At 39.7% G+C, this 19,965-nt stretch overlaps 2 protein-coding genes across 5 annotated transcripts in view; both read left to right on the plus strand.

Moving 5' to 3' along the window:
• Positions 1–263: 263 nt before the first annotated feature.
• SEH1L (SEH1 like nucleoporin) lies at positions 264–11,894 on the plus strand. 3 transcript variants are annotated; one of them, XM_056483623.1, is made up of 9 exons: positions 264–432; positions 2,144–2,194; positions 3,604–3,750; positions 4,158–4,369; positions 5,040–5,138; positions 6,158–6,298; positions 6,573–6,730; positions 7,415–7,565; positions 11,141–11,894. In XM_056483623.1, exons 1-9 carry the CDS (start codon positions 322–324, stop codon positions 11,328–11,330), a joined length of 1,260 nt encoding a protein of 419 aa, XP_056339598.1. In that variant the 5' UTR covers positions 264–321; the 3' UTR covers positions 11,331–11,894. The 3 variants fall into 3 exon arrangements, with proteins under 3 accessions (XP_056339598.1, XP_056339601.1, XP_056339600.1); XM_056483626.1 differs by having other exon boundaries at positions 266–432; positions 9,496–11,894; XM_056483625.1 differs by having other exon boundaries at positions 276–432; positions 9,563–11,894.
• A 2,932-nt stretch (positions 11,895–14,826) lies between these two features.
• Positions 14,827–19,965, plus strand: part of CEP192 (centrosomal protein 192) — a 54,842-nt gene continuing 49,703 nt past the window's right edge. The window contains exons 1-5 of one of the 2 annotated variants that reach the window (XM_056483627.1): positions 14,827–14,980; positions 15,333–15,563; positions 16,348–16,470; positions 18,008–18,123; positions 19,609–19,655. In XM_056483627.1, coding sequence (XP_056339602.1) covers positions 15,397–15,563; positions 16,348–16,470; positions 18,008–18,123; positions 19,609–19,655 — 453 coding nt within the window. In that variant the 5' untranslated portion in view covers positions 14,827–14,980; positions 15,333–15,396. The remainder of the gene's footprint in view (positions 14,981–15,332; positions 15,564–16,347; positions 16,471–18,007; positions 18,124–19,608; positions 19,656–19,965) is intronic. The other variant, XM_056483628.1, reaches the window with a different exon arrangement.

Below are 19,965 nucleotides of genomic sequence, written 5' to 3' on the forward strand. Positions count from 1 at the left end.
CTCGTCTGCCGCTGCGCCAGGGCACACGTCGCAGTCAGGCGCGCCAGCGGGGTAACTTTTCTCACCGCCGTGACCCCCGGCGACCCACTCCATTCCCACGCCGCTCCCATCCCGCCCCATCCCGTCCCGCCCCGACAGGTCCCGCCCCGCCCCCGCCCTTCCCCGGTTGTCCCGGCGACGGGAAGCAGTGCGCACGCGCGGACCTGCCCCTCTGGCGCGCGGCGGGCCCTGGCGGCTGCGCGCGCGGCCGCGGCCCCGCCCCCTCCCCCGGCCCCGCCCCGCCGCGTGAGGCGCGCGCGCGCGCGTGGCGGCCGCGGCGGGATGTTCGTGGCGCGCAGCATCGCCGCGGATCACCGCGACCTCATCCACGATGTGTCCTTCGACTTCCACGGGCGCCGCATGGCCACCTGCTCCAGCGACCAGAGCGTCAAGGTGAGCGGGAGCCGCCGGGCCTGGCGCTGGACCAGTGTCGGGGTGCCGGGCGTGCGCGGCCTAGCGGGCCGCGGGAGGTGCCGGTGCGGTGTCGGGCCCTGGGGGCGGGAGGCTTTCGTCCACAGTGCACGTTGTGTTTGTGTGTGTATATGTGTGTATATGTGTGTGTGTATATGTGTGTATATGTGTGTGTGTGTGTGCGTGCTAACGCGTGTAAACACGGGGACTCCGCTTCCGACCCATTGCTGCGGCAGGGAAAACATTCCCGGCTGCTGTGCCTGCAGCCGTGCCGCTTCTTTTGTTTATTCAGCTGAAATTCTGTATTTGTGAAAGAATATTTGCGAAAGAAACTGCTGCTTCGTAATGTAGTGCCGATAGTGTGCATTTGTCGTGGGAAGAAGGTGAAGTGCCGGTAAGCAAAAAGCCAGAATGTTCAGTGTGTGCCCTGGGAAATAAGGGAAGGTGTAGATTACTATAAACCTTAATTTTTGCATCCCTTTAGAGAAAATAAAGTAACATGTTATATTTACTTCAGAGAAAAGTTGATTGGTTTTTCCTTTTTTTTGTGCATAGTGAGAGGATGGGCAAATATTTGGGAGTCACATGGATAGATTTAAGGAATCTAATTTGCAGAGAGCAGTTATGTTTGTTATTAAGCGCAGATAAATGGTTGAGAAAGTCGTTTTTTTCGTAGAAAGCTGTGTTATATGTAGATTTGGCTTAAGAACAAGGAACTTTCTCCCTGACCACAGACTAAAAAGCAAATAACCAACCACAACAATACGGTCCCCTCAGAAAGTAAGCCAAAGCCACGGGGATCTTTGGTTTGGACTGACTACCTAGAGTGTGCAGTTCTTAACAAAGATTTGCCGGGAGGTGGGTTGAACACAGAAACTGTGTTCTTTAGCAGTGTAATGTTACTTTCCAGTAATAACTGAATCCTTTATGAGGCTGTTCAGATGTTTTCCTCCAACTGGAGGGACAACATGACCCAGGTTGTGTTAGAGATCCAGAGTGGTAGACATGAAAGGACTTTTAGTACAGCTTTAAAGTGAATGAATGACAAACGAGAGTGGATGTCTGGTGGTGTCTTTAATTTGGTTATGTTCGTCACTTTCTACATAATATAAAGATGTGTGGGAAGTCAAGAGAGAGGAAGGTTCAGTGACTTATGTGCTTATAAATCAAGGTAGAAAGAAACAAGATCTGTTCCCCCACCATCCTGGTATATATTTTGCTGCCCTTCTCTGCTTTTGGAATGAGTGCTGGGAGCTGCATGAGGGTTTTGCAACCAGAGCTGAGCACGTGAGGATGCTGGGGGCTCTAGAATGAAACAGAACAGTGTACTTTTGGAACAAAGTGAATGAAGTATTGGGAATTGTAATAATTTCTCTTTTATGTAATTTACTGTTTAAAAAGAGATACAAGTCATACAATAGTGGGTTTTGCAGCCAGTGCCTCTTCTCCCTACTTGTAATAGGTGTATTTTCAGAGTTGAGTGAAGTGCGGTTTTGTACTGATCAGGTATGGTGTCCTGGATGAAAATGTTTAGTGAGGAAGTGTGTGTATATTTTTATTTTTTATATATATGTACATATATGTGTCTATATGTCTATATATATGTATATATACACACATATATATGTCTTTAAAGTACTAGTCAGCAAGCTTTATTTACAAATTGTATAATTGTATTTTGATTTCTCAATAGGTCTGGGACAAAAGTGAAAATGGAGATTGGCATTGCACTGCCAGCTGGAAGGTTTGTATTTGTGAAAACTAAACAGACATAACTGTAATTTCTCCATTGTTTTTGGAGCACCATACTTCATTTCTGCTGAATTTTAGAGTAGAAATGCTTTTGGTTTCATGTAGATTCTGTATGTCTTGGATTAAATGCTTTTTCTTAGCTTTTATGAGACATCTCTAGAGCCTCTCATTAAACAGATGCTAACACGCAATCTGCTCTTGTTAGTACCTAGTTACATTGCCAGACTCTAGTATCAGTAAACATTATCAGTGACTGGTGTTCAGGGTGTAGAAAACAGTACCTTAATTTTTAATTGAACATTTCCTTTTGCATGTAGTAAGACTTAAAAAAAGTAAAAGGGGGGAAATTAAATGAAGATGTCTGGCTATTAAATGTTGCAACATCTGACCTCTGCTTTTTGTTCTCCAGAATCTTTCTGAGAACTGTGTTGTATAGAGGCTCTGCTTCATCTGGATCATTAGTGCATTCAGCTTCTGAATTGTCCTTAAACTTGTATTTAATAGGACCACAATGCATTCATCCCTGTAAATGGCAGTGCAAGGGAGGCTTTTGAATTCTCTAAGACAAGAATGTTGCCTAGGTATGAAAGAGGAGCTTCATATTAAAAAGAAGATTAATAATGCTTTGCAAGTGGTTTTGAAAAGTACAGACAAGCTAGAAGTGAACATGGTAATGGCTGAAATTTGATTGAGAACAAAACTGTACTTTTTGCATCAAGACAGAATCATACTTTGGACCTGAAGGTTGTAATAAATAATGCCTTGAAATAGACTTTTAGTAATTAATTGCATTTTAAGCACTAAGAGCAACAACTTTGCAGTGCTAGGTGGAATAAAGAGCTGCAACAGCTGCTATGGAACTTTGTATAAAAGAACATAAGTGTTGCATATAGGTAGAATTATTATAAAAGACCTTATAAAATATGGTTCAGGCCCTGCTACTCCAGCTGAGCTAACAGCTAACTTGTAAGTTCCCATGTAAAGAAATTATGAAAATGAGAATCAGTTAGCACAATAATCTATTCTAGTAACATAACCATTCGCACCTACAAAAACAAAAAATCTGTCCCATAGAAATCAGTGAACAAAATATGTGAACTATGCAGGAATAGAGAAATTTGATGAACATGTAAAATGGCATTTACTAACAAATTAATTGAGTGGCAAGAAAGTTAAGAACCAATTAGAGTTAAACACAAGGTCTTAGAAAACTGTATGAAAATAGGCTGTAACATTAAAGATTACCTTGCCTACATAAAGAATCCAGAGTCCCATCTGTTCTATTGAGACATGTAGGTTTCAAAGAAACAGTGTTACTACTTTCTAGAATTCTCTTCTTCAGAAAGTCACGAAAATAGATGGTTCCTTGGCCTAACACAGTAAGTTTGCTTCTCTTTGCAGACACATAGTGGATCAGTATGGCGTGTGACGTGGGCCCATCCTGAATTTGGGCAGGTCCTGGCTTCCTGCTCGTTTGATAGAACAGCAGCTGTATGGGAAGAAATAGTGGGAGAGTCAAATGATAAACTCCGTGGCCAGAGTCACTGGGTGAGACTTCTTTTCTATAGCTATAAAGTTTCTGATTTTGGCTATGTTTTGTTCATTTGTGGCAACATTCCAACACAAAGTAAGTATTTTTAAAACATTTGAGGAAAACATCTAACTGCTACATTCTGGCCAATTAGTGTCACTATTATGGTGTTTCATAGTAAGATGTTCCCTAGCAAACAACTTGCAGATAAGAATTTCCACCTACAGTAAAGTTGGGCTTTTCTTTGACAAGGTATCATTTGAAACAACACTGGCTGTTCTTACTCATCTTTCAAACAATAGAGAAGTTAGAGGGGGAGATTTTTTGGTGGAAGTTGTAAGCAATCCTGTGAAAAAAATGGTGCTGTCAGGCTTTGATTAGCATTCCTTAGGGAATAAATTTTTTGATGGAAATTCCTTTGCAGGTCAAGAGGACCACTCTAGTAGACAGTAGGACATCTGTTACAGATGTGAAGTTCGCTCCCAAGCATATGGGTCTTATGTTAGCAACCTGTTCAGCAGATGGAGTTGTAAGGATCTATGAAGCTCCAGATGTAATGAACCTCAGCCAGTGGTCACTGCAGCATGAAATCTCATGTAAGCTCAGCTGCAGTTGTATTTCTTGGAATCCTTCAAGGTATGTTACTGATATATTTGCTCTATGACTGTAACAGGAAGGGAAGAAACATTCAAAGCTGAACTGCTTTGATTTCTGTTGGTCCGGAAGTACTTAAGGCTTTCCCTGTGGACACAGTGTTGTGTCTTGTTGATCCAATTACTCTTTTCATTAGCAGTAGTCTGTGCTGAAGGTTTAGGGTACAGGCATTCACTTTAATGCATGGGATAGGATAAAAGTTGATTTAAAAACTAGAATTCATCTACATTTAGCTTATGTGATTTGTCTTTCAAAATCTGAATGAAATATCACTAAATCATTAAAAGCACTGCAAAGAATCCATTAAACTTGTAGTAAATATTAGATTGCAGTCTATTACAGAAAGTCACTTCTTCTCTGAGCGAACATAGTCTTGAATTGTTAAATAATGTTGTCTAATGATTTCACCTTAGGCAGTGTATAAAGTGGGCTTTCAAAACAACAGAGTGAAGATAGTGGTAACTGCGAATAGCATTTAACTCGTGTTATGTGATTTTTTCCTTGTGATATTCTGTGGTGTTGTTTTGTTTTCTCTATAGATAATGTGTTTGCAGTTTGTCAAATGGCCTGGTGTACTTTCTATGGGAAATATTTTATATTAATGTTATATATGTAATATGTAAATATAACAATATTTGTTTTCACCTTTTAGCTCTCGAGCACATTCTCCAATGATAGCTGTAGGAAGTGATGACAACAGCCCAAATATACTGGCTAAGGTTCAAATTTATGAATATAATGAAAATACCAGGTATGCTAAATAACAATATATAATGTTTGTGGGATCATGAAGTTGTTTATAATATATGGCATTTTATTCCTATCATTAGATGTGGAGTGGAGTAGTAAATAATAATAATACATTAATTTTATCTCTGATCCATTGGGTGGGAAAAGAGAGGGAGACTCCAGAATGGTAACTGATGTTAACAGAAATTATATTGATAATTTTATTCTCTGTCAATGCAGAAATGTCGGTATTCCTACCAGCACTTTAAAGGAAGAGTTGTTGTTTCTGTGCCTACTAACAGTTGAAATTTGAATTGTGTTGCACCAGGCACTTTTATTCAAAGCCTTATTACAAAGATTTTAAAGGCATGATTATAATGACAGAAAGTGCTATGAATTAATTGCTCATGGTCTGTCGAAGTGCAGGTTGTACAGTCAAGAGTTCACAGAACCAGGAAAGGCTAGGAACCTTGTGCACCACCACTTCCACTTAAATGATAACAGGGAAATTGTGTTTGATTGGGAGTGATCAATGTGGGAAAGGAGCCAGAATGTTCTGTGGATTTTATGCCCACCTTCAGGCAATGCTCTCCATGCATTAACTATAAAGTTACTGTAATTCACTATGTTTATCATACAGCAGAGGAAGCAGACAGTGGTCTGCTTAAAAGCATGGAAAATTTAGTAAGTTACTGAGATGCAAATTCGCTTTAGATTTGTGAATAGAATATTTATTTTGATTTCTCTTTTCCAATTGTAGACAAAAATGTTCTTTGTAGTACAATTCTTGCTTTGCTGTATGACTTACAATACTGTAGCATACTGTGGCTACTGTAGTGGCTACTGTATCTGATAGATTCAATTTCTGAAAAAATCTGCTTGAAATTATTGCCTAAATTTATGTTAAAAATATACTTTTATTTTTGCAAGTCTTATCATGTATACTCAACCCTTTTTCCCATTTCCACTCTATCTGGTTTATATAATTTGCATCAGTGGCAGTTTTCATGGCATTAAAGGTGATTTTCTTGTACTCTACAGGAAATATGCAAAAGCAGAAGCTCTGATGACAGTCACAGATCCTGTACATGATATTGCATTTGCTCCAAATCTGGGAAGATCCTTCCACATCTTGGCTGTAGCAACCAAAGACGTACGAATTTTCACACTAAAACCTCTAAGGTGAGCTTAAGAGGAAGATGGTTTGGTATGAAGTGATGCATATTATACAATCTTGATCAAATAGTCACTGCAAAGCAAAAGTAATAATGCACGCAGGATTGTTTTTAGCAACCTGATTTTTAAGGTGACAAGATTGTGAGCAAGTCTATAATTTTGTCTGAATGTCTAATCTAATAACAGTTAATATTAGAAAGATGTAGTTCTCTCTGACATCATGTTCAAACCCAGACCTTTGAACAGTTGTGTGCAGAACTATCCCTTTTCTCTTAAACAGGAAAGAATTGACTTCATCAGGAGGATTAACAAAATTTGAAATTCATATTGTGGCACAGTTTGATAATCACAACTCCCAGGTGTGGCGAGTGAGCTGGAATATCACAGGCACAGTGCTTGCCTCCTCTGGTGATGATGGCTGTGTTAGGCTCTGGAAGGGTAAGGTCATCCACCTGAAGCACATTAACTTTGTAGTCTGCTGAATTGCTTGAGAAATTTTACTCTAAACATAATCCATTTTAGATTTATGAAAGATAGGTATTTTTCTATATTTCTGTTTATGTTTAAGGAAAACAGAATTCAGAAATAACTTCCTGTTCTGGAATACTTACATGATTTAAGCTGTTGTTTGTTACTGTACCCTGGAATTGTTTCACCAGACTAGAGCTTCATGAAATTGTCATTTTTAAAAGTAAGATAGGTATTTTCCTGCTGCTAAACTTAGAAAATCTACATTCAGTCACAATGTCCAGGCAAATAGCTTTTTTCTGTTTACATTTTTAAAAGAAAACAAACAAATACATGCACCCCCCTCCATGAACCAACCAAACAACAACAAAAAAAAAAATCCCCACAACAAGAAAAACAAAAACCCACTGGCAGTTACCTTATGTATTCTCATTTGTTCCTTAGTATTGTAATGGTGGAAACTGAGTTTTAAATTATGGAGAGGCAGAGAATATCAGGCAGCTAAGGGGCCAGATCCTAGTTGTTTGGGATTTATATATTGGTATTGATGTTCAGTTCTGATTCACAGCAGGTGTGGGACAGTTGAAACATATTTGAAGGGAAGGCCGAGCTTCAGAAGAGAAACTAACAGTTTCTATATATCTGTGTTTGCAGCTAATTACATGGACAACTGGAAGTGTACTGGTATACTGAAAGGTAATGGGAGTCCAGTGAATGGTAGTTCTCAGCAGGGAATTTTTAATGCCTCTCTAGGTTCAGCCAATACAAGTCTGCAGAATTCACTAAATGGATCATCTGCCAGCAGGTAGGTTAATTAGCAGAGAGACTGATATTCAGTATTTAGTCTTTTCTCTGAATCTTCTTAATTTCATTTAGTTCTCATATTTTTTTACATGTTTTTAAAGTGCAATGTCATTTATTGGATGAGTACTTCTATAAGCTCTTCTGGTTTTGCTGTGTGGTTTGTCTATTATGCCAGTGTTAAGAGGAAAATGAACAAAACAGTAAGTCATACTGAATCAGTATGTATAAATAAGCAATGTAAATAACTATTTTTGTTTTTAGTCCTTTCATATTATTAAAAAAAAACGTTTCTGAAATAGTTTCAAAGGAGAAGCTTCATCCTACTAGTGTGTAACTGCCGTTTTGTTTTAGATACATGTTTAAAAGTGAAGCAAAAATACTAGCAACAAATTTGGTTTATCTCTGGGATAATGTAGCAGAAGGGAAGGAAGAAAAGTTACTTCATAACATATGGTTTCAACCATCAAATGTTAGATTAGTTTACTTGGTTTTTGCATGTGCGTAGCATCAATTGAATAAAAATTTTGTGGTTTCTAAAATTTTCCTCATGGCATTCATATTGCAGATAATTTGCATCTGTTGATTTCTGTTAGGTGTTTATTCCATAATAGTTGCTGTTTGGTAAATTTTATTGCCTCTTCTGAAAAAGCATTTTCATTTGTGCACACAGAAATGTAGAAATATGCTGAGTCTTGCATCTGTATAGTACAGTGTGTACAGTCAGCTTTACAGAATTTTATGTCATGTACAAGGATGAGATGTGGCCAGATAGTCTAGCAGCAGTTTCCAAGTTTTGTGGCCACCTTTGTTTTAAATGCCTTGGGATAGTTTCTATTTCCATCCGTGTGCAGCTGCTCATGTGGGGTTTTTTTTCAGTTTGCAATGCTTATCAATAAAGTTTGCTCTTGGAGAGTAGCATCAGCCTGCCCCCTCTTTCCCTTCCAACAGTCAATCCTGAATGACAGTTCAGGATCCCGAACCCTGTTGAACCGAGAATGGGTTTCACATTTTCCTCACAAGATAAATGAGAGTACGATAGGTGGTAATGGGCCTGGTCCCTACAAGAAAGGGCAGCAGAATGATGTTGGTCATGGTTCCAGGTTCTTGTAGTATAGCAAATAAAATGCAGCCCTGCCTTGGAAATGGTATATCCAGAGCTGTGTAACTGTGTTTGCTTGGGCTCCTGTGGGGAAATGCACACTGTCTTAGAGCTCTTTAGCATAGGGTGTGGTTTCACACTCTTCTTATCTAAGATTGTGCTACCGCCAAGACTAACTGCCCCCACCCTACTGGTGGCTCTTCTCCTGTCCCTGAACTTGGTGCCAAACCATTTGTGAAACTGAAACTTCTAGCGTTATGGCTATTTCCTTGATTGCTCTGTATTTTGGAAGGTGTTCTGCTTTGGTTTTTAATAAATTATTCTTGCCTCCAATTTGTAACAATGTTATTTCCAGAATTAAGTCAGTGGCTGTGGAATTTTCAGACATACTGTGTCTTGTCCTAGGATTGACCCTTATTATAGAAGATACACACTTTACTACATGCTTTTTTTCTGTAATGGTATTGTCCTGAATTGAGTAAGCACAGTCATTTACTTCTGTGTTAGTGTTAACATGCTGATAAAGATTTATGCATTGACATTTGACTAAATAGGTATCCTACACATAACTTGCTTTGTCTCTGACTGTATATGCTATGTTTCATGTCTGTACGTTTAAACGCTTAAAACAGCTATAGCACAGGCAGATCTAAAAAAGATAATGAAAGCACTGTGGCCAAAGTGAATTTGTACTCAAAATAAATTTCAGAATATGTGATGTAGATTGTTAGGAAATAAACCTGTAGGGGTGTATTATTATGTTGATGTAATTTTGTATCTAGATTTATGATACAATTTCCATTCTCCATTTGTATTATGTCCTTTTTAACAGAAAGCAGAGCTGATACCAAGCTAACTGGAGTAACTTTGGTGTTTTGCTGCTTGTTGCATGCACACAGGAATGGAAAACGAACTCCTTTTTCCCTTCCCCAGCGCCGTTTGACCTCTCCCAAGACACCAGCAGCCTGCTAACTACTCAATGCTGTTCAAAAAGCCTTTTTAAAACACGTTGCGTGTGTTTTTTGTACTAGCCTGCACAGTTTGATACTGATGGAACACCCGATAGAAAATACTTGGAGAGGCATCTTGTTTGGAAAAAAACAATCCACCTAAACCCCAAAACTTCCATCAGAACATATTTTTGAAAGCTGTCAAATTAAAAAATAGTTCATGATTAAAAACAAGAATTTTTGTCCTTGATTGGGATGGGAGGAGGGAAACGACCATTACAATAACTTTGATTAAAATTGTTTTGAGAACCAATTTGTTTTGCATTTCAGAGTGTTCAGTATATGATTAAGAGTCCTAAACATAACAAGGTTGTAACTGCTTTGTAATATATGCAACTGTTAGTTCAAAGGAGTAAGAAAACTGTCTTGACAATTGTACAGATGATGGCTTTTAGTATTTTGGTATTGCTTCATTTATATTCTTTGGTATGACTTCAAATAAATGTTTGTAAGTATTGTCATACTTCATCCTAAAAGAAGTACTTTTTCCGTTACATATTTGTACATTCTTATGGTAATAATTACAATTACGTGGAATGTTAAAATTCTCTAAACATAGTATCCTTGAAAAATGCAAACGCTTTAGCCATACAGAGATATAAACCAAAATGCAGCTTGTTCTTAATTGTCCCATAATTTAATTAATAAACTGATAGTTGTTTTTTGATGCAAGTCCACAGAATTGTAAACAAGACAGAAAGCATAATACAGTTAAATTAAAATGCACAAGTGTTACGGGTAAGTTCTAATAAAAACAGCAGCAAAATGACATGAAGTGTCATAATTCTGAATCTTGCATTCACCAGGAATCTTGAATTTACACTGAGGATTTTGCAGAAATATGTAAATAGATACAAAGACTGTGTTTCATTGAAAGTAGTTATTCTCTGTAAATGTTTATCATTAATGTTAATAATTAACAGTGATGTTTTTACGTCTATTCTAGCAATGCTGTGAAGTTAATCTGAACTAGATGCATATGCAGCAAATGTACTTTGATAATATTTAATGTATATTTTGTGTCACAAACAAAGCACTACTGAAAGCTGTTAACAAATCACAGTAATTCTGGGAGAATGAAAGCCTGGTAATAGCTGTACTACACCACCCTTTTGACTTCCAAAGCAATCCATTCTTTTGTAAAAATGTATACTAGGACTTTGACTATGGTATTATTTTCAATGAATTTCAGTGGAAAAGACTATTATTTTGCTTTAAAGAAGAGTTTCCAGATTTGTCTTGTTTTGAATTACAAGTCTTGATTTCTGCTATTATGTTCTATTGGTTTTGGCATGGATATACTAAAGCCTTTTTTTTTTTCCAGCATGTCTTTTCTCCCCTTTGGTTCTCCTTGTATTTACTACCTTTCTCTTCTTTTCTTGTTTTGTTTTTTTTATTTTTTTTTATTTTGTTTTGTTTTGTTTGGTTTTTTGTTTTGGTGTTTTGTTCCTTTCTTAATTGTTTCAGGTATTTCTTTCCCCCTCTGGATTCCCCACGGGCTGGATCGAGATGGTCCAGTCACGCCCAGCTCCTTCCTCCTCCTCCTCTGATAGAGCAGTCTTGTGATGCTGACACTGCCAACCTCCAGTATCCTCACCCTCGCAGACGATGTGTATCTCGGCCTCTTAATCTTTTACCTGAGAATGAAGGGGTTTAATATGTTACTTTAAATAAATTCTGAAGGGCCTTATTCTGGTATTTGTGAATGCTTCCATTTCAGGCTGCCTTTGTATTCCTTCTCTGGTACAGAAGACTTTTTTAAAAATGTGGGAACTTTATGCATGTTTTGCAAAACAAAAAACATTTAGAACATGTTATTTGTGTATCAAAGACCATTTTAATTTATACCCTTTAAATTTTGGCAACATATATGAAGAGTATTAGCCACAAGCTCTTTATGGAGTAGGTGACTTCAATGTGCCTGTCTTTTTTTCTTTGTTTTTTTTCTCCTTTTTGAAATCAGTTTAGAATGGTCTTTAGTTTTTTCTTTTTGTATACTGCATTTACATGTGAAACACATTCTCAAAATTAGACATGCCTTTTAGACACTCGTGAGTGAAGAATGATGTTGGATCAGCTCGTTAAAGAAACAAAACCATTCCTGTGTATACTGCAGCAAAATAATTTGAAGTGTTTGGTTACCTAAGATCTTTCCATCTTGCTGTATAAATATTTAAATTTTATAATTGTGGTTGACTAATAAACTTGTTCTGAAAGGCCTGTATTTGTATGCTTTTCCTTGTAATTAACCTTTTTCTTTTTTAATAGGTTCCTGATGAAGGTGGTTTTTTCATTCAGGTGTCCACTCTCCCAGCTCTGCTTTTGTGCCATTCTTGATGTGCAGCTGCAATATTCCTGGTCTGTGCCACAAGGTGTGCTCTGACTTTTCCCGTGGGTGTGCTGAAGGTCTATGGAGACTGCTAGAGCTGTTTGGTTTCATATTTCCTCTCTATTTTTCAGTGATTGAATGAAATCAAGACATTTTGAAGAGTGCTGCTTGAAAAATGTCAAAATGCCTCTTCTGATTTGTCAGCACAGGAACATCACTGCTGTGGACCAGCGTGTTTGCACTGACTCAGACTGGTGCAAGACAGGCAGGAAGATAATGCTGGACAAAGAGTGCATAGTATTGCCCAGGAATAGCATTACTGCATAGGAAGGGATTGCTGAGTTTGTTGGGCAGATCCTGGGGGGAGCAAAGAGGGGAGGCCTTTGTGCAGCATAAACCCGAAGTGTAATAGTATATTTCAGTGCACTTCAAAATGGACGTACCCTGTTTCCTAGTGGACTAGACCACTACTGTGAGGTTAAGAAGAGGGCAACTTGTATTTTTCCCATAGTGACAGGTTCCTGTGAGCTTTAATTGTATTCTGAAAACTTAATTTGCTCAGATTCATCACATTTGTTTATTTCCCTCTGAGGGATCAAGTTTTAATTTAAAAACTCATGAGGTACACTGGTATTAGAATGTGCTTGCTGAACATGTGTGGAGTGAGGTTGCTTGCTTTCCAGCTAACTGGAACAGAAGTGTGGAAGGAAAAAAAAAAAAAACTTTTCCTGGTAAAAGTATAATTTAACACAAAACCATGCCAACTTTGTAAGCAGAAATGTTACATAATTAAAAGATAAAGCTTAATTGGCAGGTGGGAAGTAACTATTCCTCTGAGGGAGAATGAATAATTAAAAAATTATCAACACTATTACACTGGGATGCATTCCTAAACCAGAACAAACTGTTTCTGAATTTGCAAGGAACAGAACATAATTTTGAAGTGTTGAGACATTTGCAAATTCCTCTCTTAAACCTTGAAGAGGTCACAAATTAGCCAGTTACAGTAATGACAATTTTTTTTCAGCTTCTAGTAGTGCATTGTTAATAGTTTACTCACCATGGTCACATTATTTTCCTCTGTGATGAACATGTGTTATTATTAGATATCCTAATTCCAGTCACACTTCTTCCTAGTGGAAGCATACTGTAAGTGTCAGTGCAAACAAGTTGTGTTAGAACACAGTGGCCAAGTACTTTAATCTCAGCAAATGAACTTAGGCTGGTTTTGTGGCTCATGCTTGCCTTGCTGCCTGCCTACTATTTTGTATTGACCTCTCTCCAAACCAGGACCCTTCGATCCACATCCCACTTTCCACCTCTGCTTCTTTAAACTCATGCTTCCCTCCATTCCCTTGACTCAAGCCTGTGAACTGTACTTCTGTGCAGGATCTGGACTCTTGGACATAGGCAGTAGAGCTCTGGGAGGCAAGATTATAGAAGGGCTTTGAAAAGGGTAATTACAGCAGGTACTCGTAGTGTTTTAAATTTATCCAGCACTTTTAAAGGCTGCACTCTTTTTACTTCTGATATAATATCTGCAGTAGCCCTACTGCTTCTGTGCTTGGAGCACATCTCGGTTTGAACTGCCAGGATTAGAAGTTTTTGGGTCTTGTAGAAGCCATGAGATGGCTTTGGTTTTCTTTGTTTTTCTTTGGTTTTGTGTGTGTGATTTGTGTCTCTGGTGGTTTTACTTTTGTTGTTGTTCGGTTTTGTTTTGAACATATTTGAACCAGTATGAATTTCTGACTATGACAAACATGGATTTTCACTGTTGTAGATTTTTGTACTTTCCATACCAGGAATAGAACTGTAGAAATGCATTGTGAAAACATCCTGGACAGCACTGAGTTTGATCTGCTGAAGTTTTCGTATGCACACACACACGCGTGTTCAGAAGGCACCTGCTCGCATCCTCTACTTAAAAAAAAAAGGCGACACGTATGCTTCAGCATGGAAATGAAATTTTCCAAGTTCTGTACATAAACTAGAACACAAGGAGTTTCGCCTCAACAGGCGAAGAACTTCATGCTGAGGGTGGCAGAGCACTGGGACAGGCTGCCCAGGGAGGTCGTGGAGTCTCGGTCTCCAGAGACATCCAAACCCCACCTGGAGTGAGTCACCTGCTCCAGGTGACCCCGCCTTGGCGTGGGATGGGACTGGACGAACTCGAGGTTCCAACCCTAACAATTATATTTCTCAGCCTCATCTAACTGATTCAGATGGCAAAAGCGGGACAGAAACAAAGCCGGGATTATAAAAACGTCACATGAGTTAATCCGAATGAAGTTTTTATTTTTCTTTTTTTTTCCCCATTTTTTGGTAGGACAGGGGACCGCACGGTCGGACGGGATGTCCAGCGGCCCTTTCCCTGGAAGATCCCGAGCTACTCACTGGTACGGGGATCCCAGCCTGGCCAGCCGGAAAGCAAATACGTGAGACAAAACACGCCGATGACATCGCTCCCCCGAGCCCGTTCCCTCGGGAAACACCCGCCCCCGTTCCCGCCTAACGGCCGCTGGGGGCGGGGCTAGGCGGTGCCGCGCGCTCATCGCCCAATCAGCGTCCCCGCCGCCGCTCCCCAGACTTTCTCCCTGCCCGCCAATCGCCGCGGGCCGTGCCCGCCAATCGCCGGCTCCGCTCGGGGCGCTGCCATTGGCTGCGCGGGGGGACCGCCAAGTTCGGGAGGCGCGCGCGGAGCCGCTGCGCATGCGCCGGTGGCCGCGCGGGGGGCGGGTCGGTCGCGCCGCCGTTTCCGTTGCGCGCCAGGGGGGCGAGCGGCGCCCGCCCGGCCGCTGGGGGGCGCTGCGGCGGCGGCAGGAGGCGGGTCCCGAGTTTTGGTTTTGGCGGTCGGTCCGTTTGTCCGCCAGCGCTCCTGCTGCTCCGGGAACCCTCGGGAAGGGCAGAGCTCATCTCCCGCTGCTGTTTGGGCAGAAGGGTGCTCTCCCATCGCCGAACTGCGCGGTGGAGTGTGGCCGGTGAGCAGCCGGAGCTTCCCGCCGCAGCCCGCGGGAGTCGGTGTCGCCTCAGGTGCTCCCCGGAGGGGCCGCGCAGGGAGGAAGGCAGGCTCGGACCGCCGCGGTCCGGGCGGCTTTACGGGCTAAATATAGGCTGGCACGTCTGGCAGCGGCGCTTCTGCGGCTCACAGGAGCACTGCTCTTGTTGGGCGCTCCGAGAGGGCTGTGGAAGTGTGTCCCCCAAAAGTCTGGGAATGGTTCTTGGGCACGTTTGTGGGTAAAGCGGAGTGCTTGCCCAGGAACCCTGGCAGCGCTGTGCGAGTAAAGCGCGTTGCCTCGTGTAAGTGTGAAACTGTTTGGGTCCTGCTTGCAGATGCTGCCCGAGCGGGGCTGATGGTGTTGCCGGGCCGAGTGCTGTTCCAGGCAGCTTGTGCAGGATGATGGAAGACTTCAGGAATATCGCCGACGAGACGTTCCCGAGCTACTTGGGCCAATCCTTGAACAGCAGCGCCAGTGTGGTCTTTGAGAACGTCACCGTCTCCAACCCGGGGTTACCTGTGGCGGCCTCCACTCTGGTCAGGAGCCAAGTGGGCGGTGAGAACAGGTGAGGGTCTCAGTAAGTGCCACTCTGTAATACAGAAAAACACAAACAGTTAAAGCATTTAACTCTGGAGAGCAAAAATTAATTTCACAGATTACTTGGTCAGTGATAAAACTTTACCAATCAATATCTCAGTAATCAGCAGACATAGGATTGTCAGAATTACCGGTGTAAAATTTGCATTTAATTTGTAACTAGTACAGTACTTAACATTTGCAAAAATTGCCCTTCAAAAGTAATTTAATTTTTAGACTGTAACAGTCAAGTCTCTTTTAACTCAGTTCTTCAGCTTACTATACTTGAGTTTGAAGTTGTGTAGAGAATAATATATTTTTTACATTGTGCTCTCTGTTAACTGTTCACTGAACTTACCTGAATCTGGTTACTTTTAGAAAGTGTAAGCGCAAGTGTTATGTATAAGAATTAAAATTTGCTCAGCAAGGAGCAGAGCAAAGAGTAACAATTTCAAGCCTTTGCACTTAACTACTGTCCTGTTACTTAACAACAAGTAAGATGAGACTTTAATACCCTGTCTTTCCAGAAGTGTATGTTCCAGAAGGGCACTGCTAGCCACTAAAAACTAACGTGGTATTTCTCTGAAGAGTTAAAGAAGGCTGGAGAAGAGCATTCCGGATACATATGTGTATTTCTAAATACAGATTAGCTAAAATATTGAAATAACTTAAGTTACAAGAAATAAGTAGTCATCTCTGAGTTTTCTTTGGAAAATGGGAGCAGTGCATATTAGAATGACTCTGATGTGTGTTGTTCCACCCCACGTTTACAGGCTTCCTGATGATTGTGCATCCTATTTGGAAGGGAAACATTCACCTCTGTCTGGATCTGCTCACAGCAGTCAGTCGCATCCTGAGCCAGTGGAAAGATTTGCCCTCTGCTTTCATGATGACATGTAAGTGATGTAGTTAAAATCTAATTCTGTCCTAAAATGCAGATACCAGTAAGTTAGTGTGTAGATTTATATGTACTTTATGGCTAATTATGGGCTACTTCAGAACTGAGTTGCAGAGTTGAAAACAGCAACTTTTACTACTGGCCTGCAGTAATTGGAGAGGTCAGCTGTGTGTTGGCCTGATAGCTTACAGTGTTTGGCAGCCTGGCAGCTTTTCCTGCAAAAACAGCTCCTCCATGTTTTCTGAAGAGGGATAGTGCTAGGCCACGTGGAAGCACCCTCTGCAGGGATTGATGCCACTTAGCCTGTGCAGCCCTACATGAGCAGCATTCTGCTGTTTGATTGACTGATTGGACTTCATGTATGTGACAGGAATAAATCTTCAGAATGGATGTTTTATAGGATGTGAGGTTTTGTTTTGTTGTCACACTAATTAAAAATGTCCTTAGTATGATTATTTAATTGACTTACCTGAATGTGGCCTGTATTTACCTAGTTTGCTTTACATAATCTAGAATTAAGTTGGTATTTCTGGTTCACATCATATGTCTGAATAGCATTTTGCACTGCTATAAATATGTTTTGAATAAGTATCCAGCAGTTTGCATACAGAAAAGAGCAACAGTTTCTATTAAATTTGCCTTTCTTGTAGCCTCAGTGATTGGTATTTCTTAGGAAATAATTAGTACTAGTGAGACACTTGAGAAAGCATTGCTGAGCAGTGGAAGTGTTGGAAGCTGTTGCATAGATTATTCTAACCAAGGCCAAATGTGCTCCTGTTGTGACAGAAACTGAACTGTGTGCCTTTCTCACTGATAAAACTGCACTGTAGACAGTATGTCCCTATCAAAACGGAAAATAGAAGATTCGACAGGGAGTCACTGTCTTGATTGTGCTCAAGTAAGGAAACAAAACAGAACATGGAATAGTTGTGTTTTAGACTTTCAAATGTTAGTTTCATTTATCTAAAATATTGAAGAACAAGTATGAAATTTTAACATCTGGCATGATTAGTTTATAAGCCTGCATGGACGTTCTGTAAAACCAGAAGTGAAGAATAACTTACTTGCATAATTGCAAAAGCTGTTATTTAGCTACATGCAATTTCAGTAACTCATGTTTTTTTATAACTTGGTCCCTTATTTAATGTAACAAAAGGCTTGGTGATATTGTGGACTTGATGAAATCTTGTCTAGTGTTTGACTTGGTCTCATATGGATCATGGAACTTGACCAGAGTAGACCCTTTTGTCCTTACACTTTTCCCTCTTTTTACAGAAATGAAAGAGCAGAACAAATAGGTAGAGAGGCATATTTGGCATTAAATTTCACTATTTATGTCACAGTTTTGATTGTTAAACTGAAGTCCTTCTAATTTTGATATGTATTCTTTTATTGTAAAGTGACAGGTCTCTAGAATCTATCCTATATTCGAAACAACTGTCTGAGACAATGCAGAGAATTTATCAAACCTTTATTATGAGAGATGATGGTCTGTGTGGCTTACTGATTTTTAATTGAAATAATTCTCTTTCTAGGGAAATTGCTACGCAAATTGAGGAGCCTCAGCCACCTTGTGTTAACTTGAAAGAATCCCACTCAGTATATGGAGAGGAAGCTCAGAATGTCATTGAACATTCAAATCATGGTCAAGGTACCTTACATGAAATTTTGCTAATTGAGCAGTTGGAAGGTATTAAATTTTGAGAAAAATTGTGTACTTGTTGTCATTGTAATTAGCTTTTTATACTGCACATATCTTCTTTTGACCCTTTCATTGTTTTATGGCAGAGTATAAATGGGTTTTGAAAAAAAATCTCTTTGATTTGAGCAAACTGAAAATAGAGAAAGCTTGTGGTTATGTTCTTGGACTTCTCTTGAAAGTAAAAAGCTATACAGCAAGTTAGTGAAAATAATGTTTGCCACATAGTACCTTAAATAGAATGCCCTTAGTTATCTGACTTAGTTCCAGGAACTTTGGGGAAGAAATGTATGTAGCTTGTTCTCTACCCCTTCTATTTCAGTAAGTGTAAGGCTGCAAGGTTATGTTTTAACTAGCATCTCTTCTTTTGCCCTATTCCAGCCTGTAATAGGTGTCTTTAATTGCTGCTGTAGGTGTTGGAAGCATGCTCTTCTAGTGAAAAATAGTTTTGAATACTTGCTGTGAAAACTATACTTTTTCTGAAGTCTGGGTAGAGTAGTGGAAGCAAAAGAATATTCCAAACTTATTTTAATAGCATGGCTTCTGATATTAAGCATGCCTGGGATTTTTGCTAATAAGTTATATTTGTCCTGTAAAATTCATTAAATACAGTTAGTAGACATTATCCTTTTCCAAGCTTTGAGTATTCGTATAGATTTTTGTAAAATAATAATTTTGACACATAACATGTTCAATTAGAAAGTTCTGTGATCTGTAATATAAATAGACCCTTATTAAAAACCACTTCTAACAGGGAAATGTTGGCTTCAGTCATTTATTCCTGTAGTCTTGAGGAAGTGGCAGTAACTGGAAAAAAAGCATGATGCTTTGGAAAGCTGAAACTGCCCAGTGTTTGGACTTGATTGTGGTCAGTCAGATTTACTTACTTGATTTTAACTTAGAAATTGTTGTTTGAAAATTCTTTTATTCACACCTCTTACTGAAGAATTACAAACTCTTTTTGCTAAAATCTGTGTGTGCAAGTCTAAACTGTTCTTTGTCATGTGGGACTTGCAACAGGATTATGTGTGGATATAGCACACAGACAAGTGGAAGCTACTTAAAATTATCTGAAACAAGAATTGGTTCAGTAGGTGAAATGCATCAGTGGAACAGAGCACTTCTTCCTCCTCCTGCTAGCACAAACTTGGACTCCTTACTTTCTTGTGCTACCTTGTGAAAATCCTTAAGGCAGTAAATAACTTTCATAATTTTTAGAGTTCTAGCCCTGATGAAACTCTGCCTTTTTAACAAGATCTGTTAGATCACTGTCATAAGAACGTACAAGGTTTAGTGTTGTGGTAATCTGTTTGGGTTATTTCTATGGTGTATGCCAAGACCTTCCAGAAGCTCAGTTTAACCTTAGAGAATAGTCAGGACTTGTTAGGTTCTTGTGTAATACTACTAAAATACTGCTTACACCATTTTATGTTTCAGATTTTCCAACTGGAATATGTTTTCTCCCAGACAGTAAGAAGAGCAAGGTAAAAGCTTTTCCAAATACAGTGAAATTAAATGTTTTCTAATATTAATCTTCTAATAGACTTAATTCTGTAAGAGGAGGAGGGAGTGAATGGTACTGTGTTTATTGTCTTATATTGTGTATACCTTAAGTTTGTAAAGGTGCTGGCATGACTCACTTTGTCTTCATTTTGCAGATCACTTAATTAATACCATGTGAGCATGACTGCATTTAATCTTCCTCAGTTGTGAAAACTGTTGTTTGCTCTTAGGCTCTGCTGTCTGGTAGTTCTTTGTCACTGTAAGGAGCTCACATTTTATCCCAGTTGTAGT

The sequence above is a fragment of the Oenanthe melanoleuca genome, chromosome 2, assembly GCF_029582105.1.
Source record: "Oenanthe melanoleuca isolate GR-GAL-2019-014 chromosome 2, OMel1.0, whole genome shotgun sequence".
Lineage (NCBI taxonomy): Eukaryota > Metazoa > Chordata > Aves > Passeriformes > Muscicapidae > Oenanthe > Oenanthe melanoleuca.

Excerpts from the sequence above, each read along its gene's own strand:
- SEH1L (XM_056483623.1), top strand. The coding sequence starts at position 322 with ATGTTCGTGGCGCGCAGCATCGCCGCGGATCACCGCGACCTCATCCAC. Across the intron at positions 4,370-5,039 it reads ATTTCTTGGAATCCTTCAAG|CTCTCGAGCACATTCTCCAA; the intron begins GTATGTTACTGA and ends TTCACCTTTTAG. Across the intron at positions 7,566-11,140 it reads AATGGATCATCTGCCAGCAG|GTATTTCTTTCCCCCTCTGG; the intron begins GTAGGTTAATTA and ends TAATTGTTTCAG.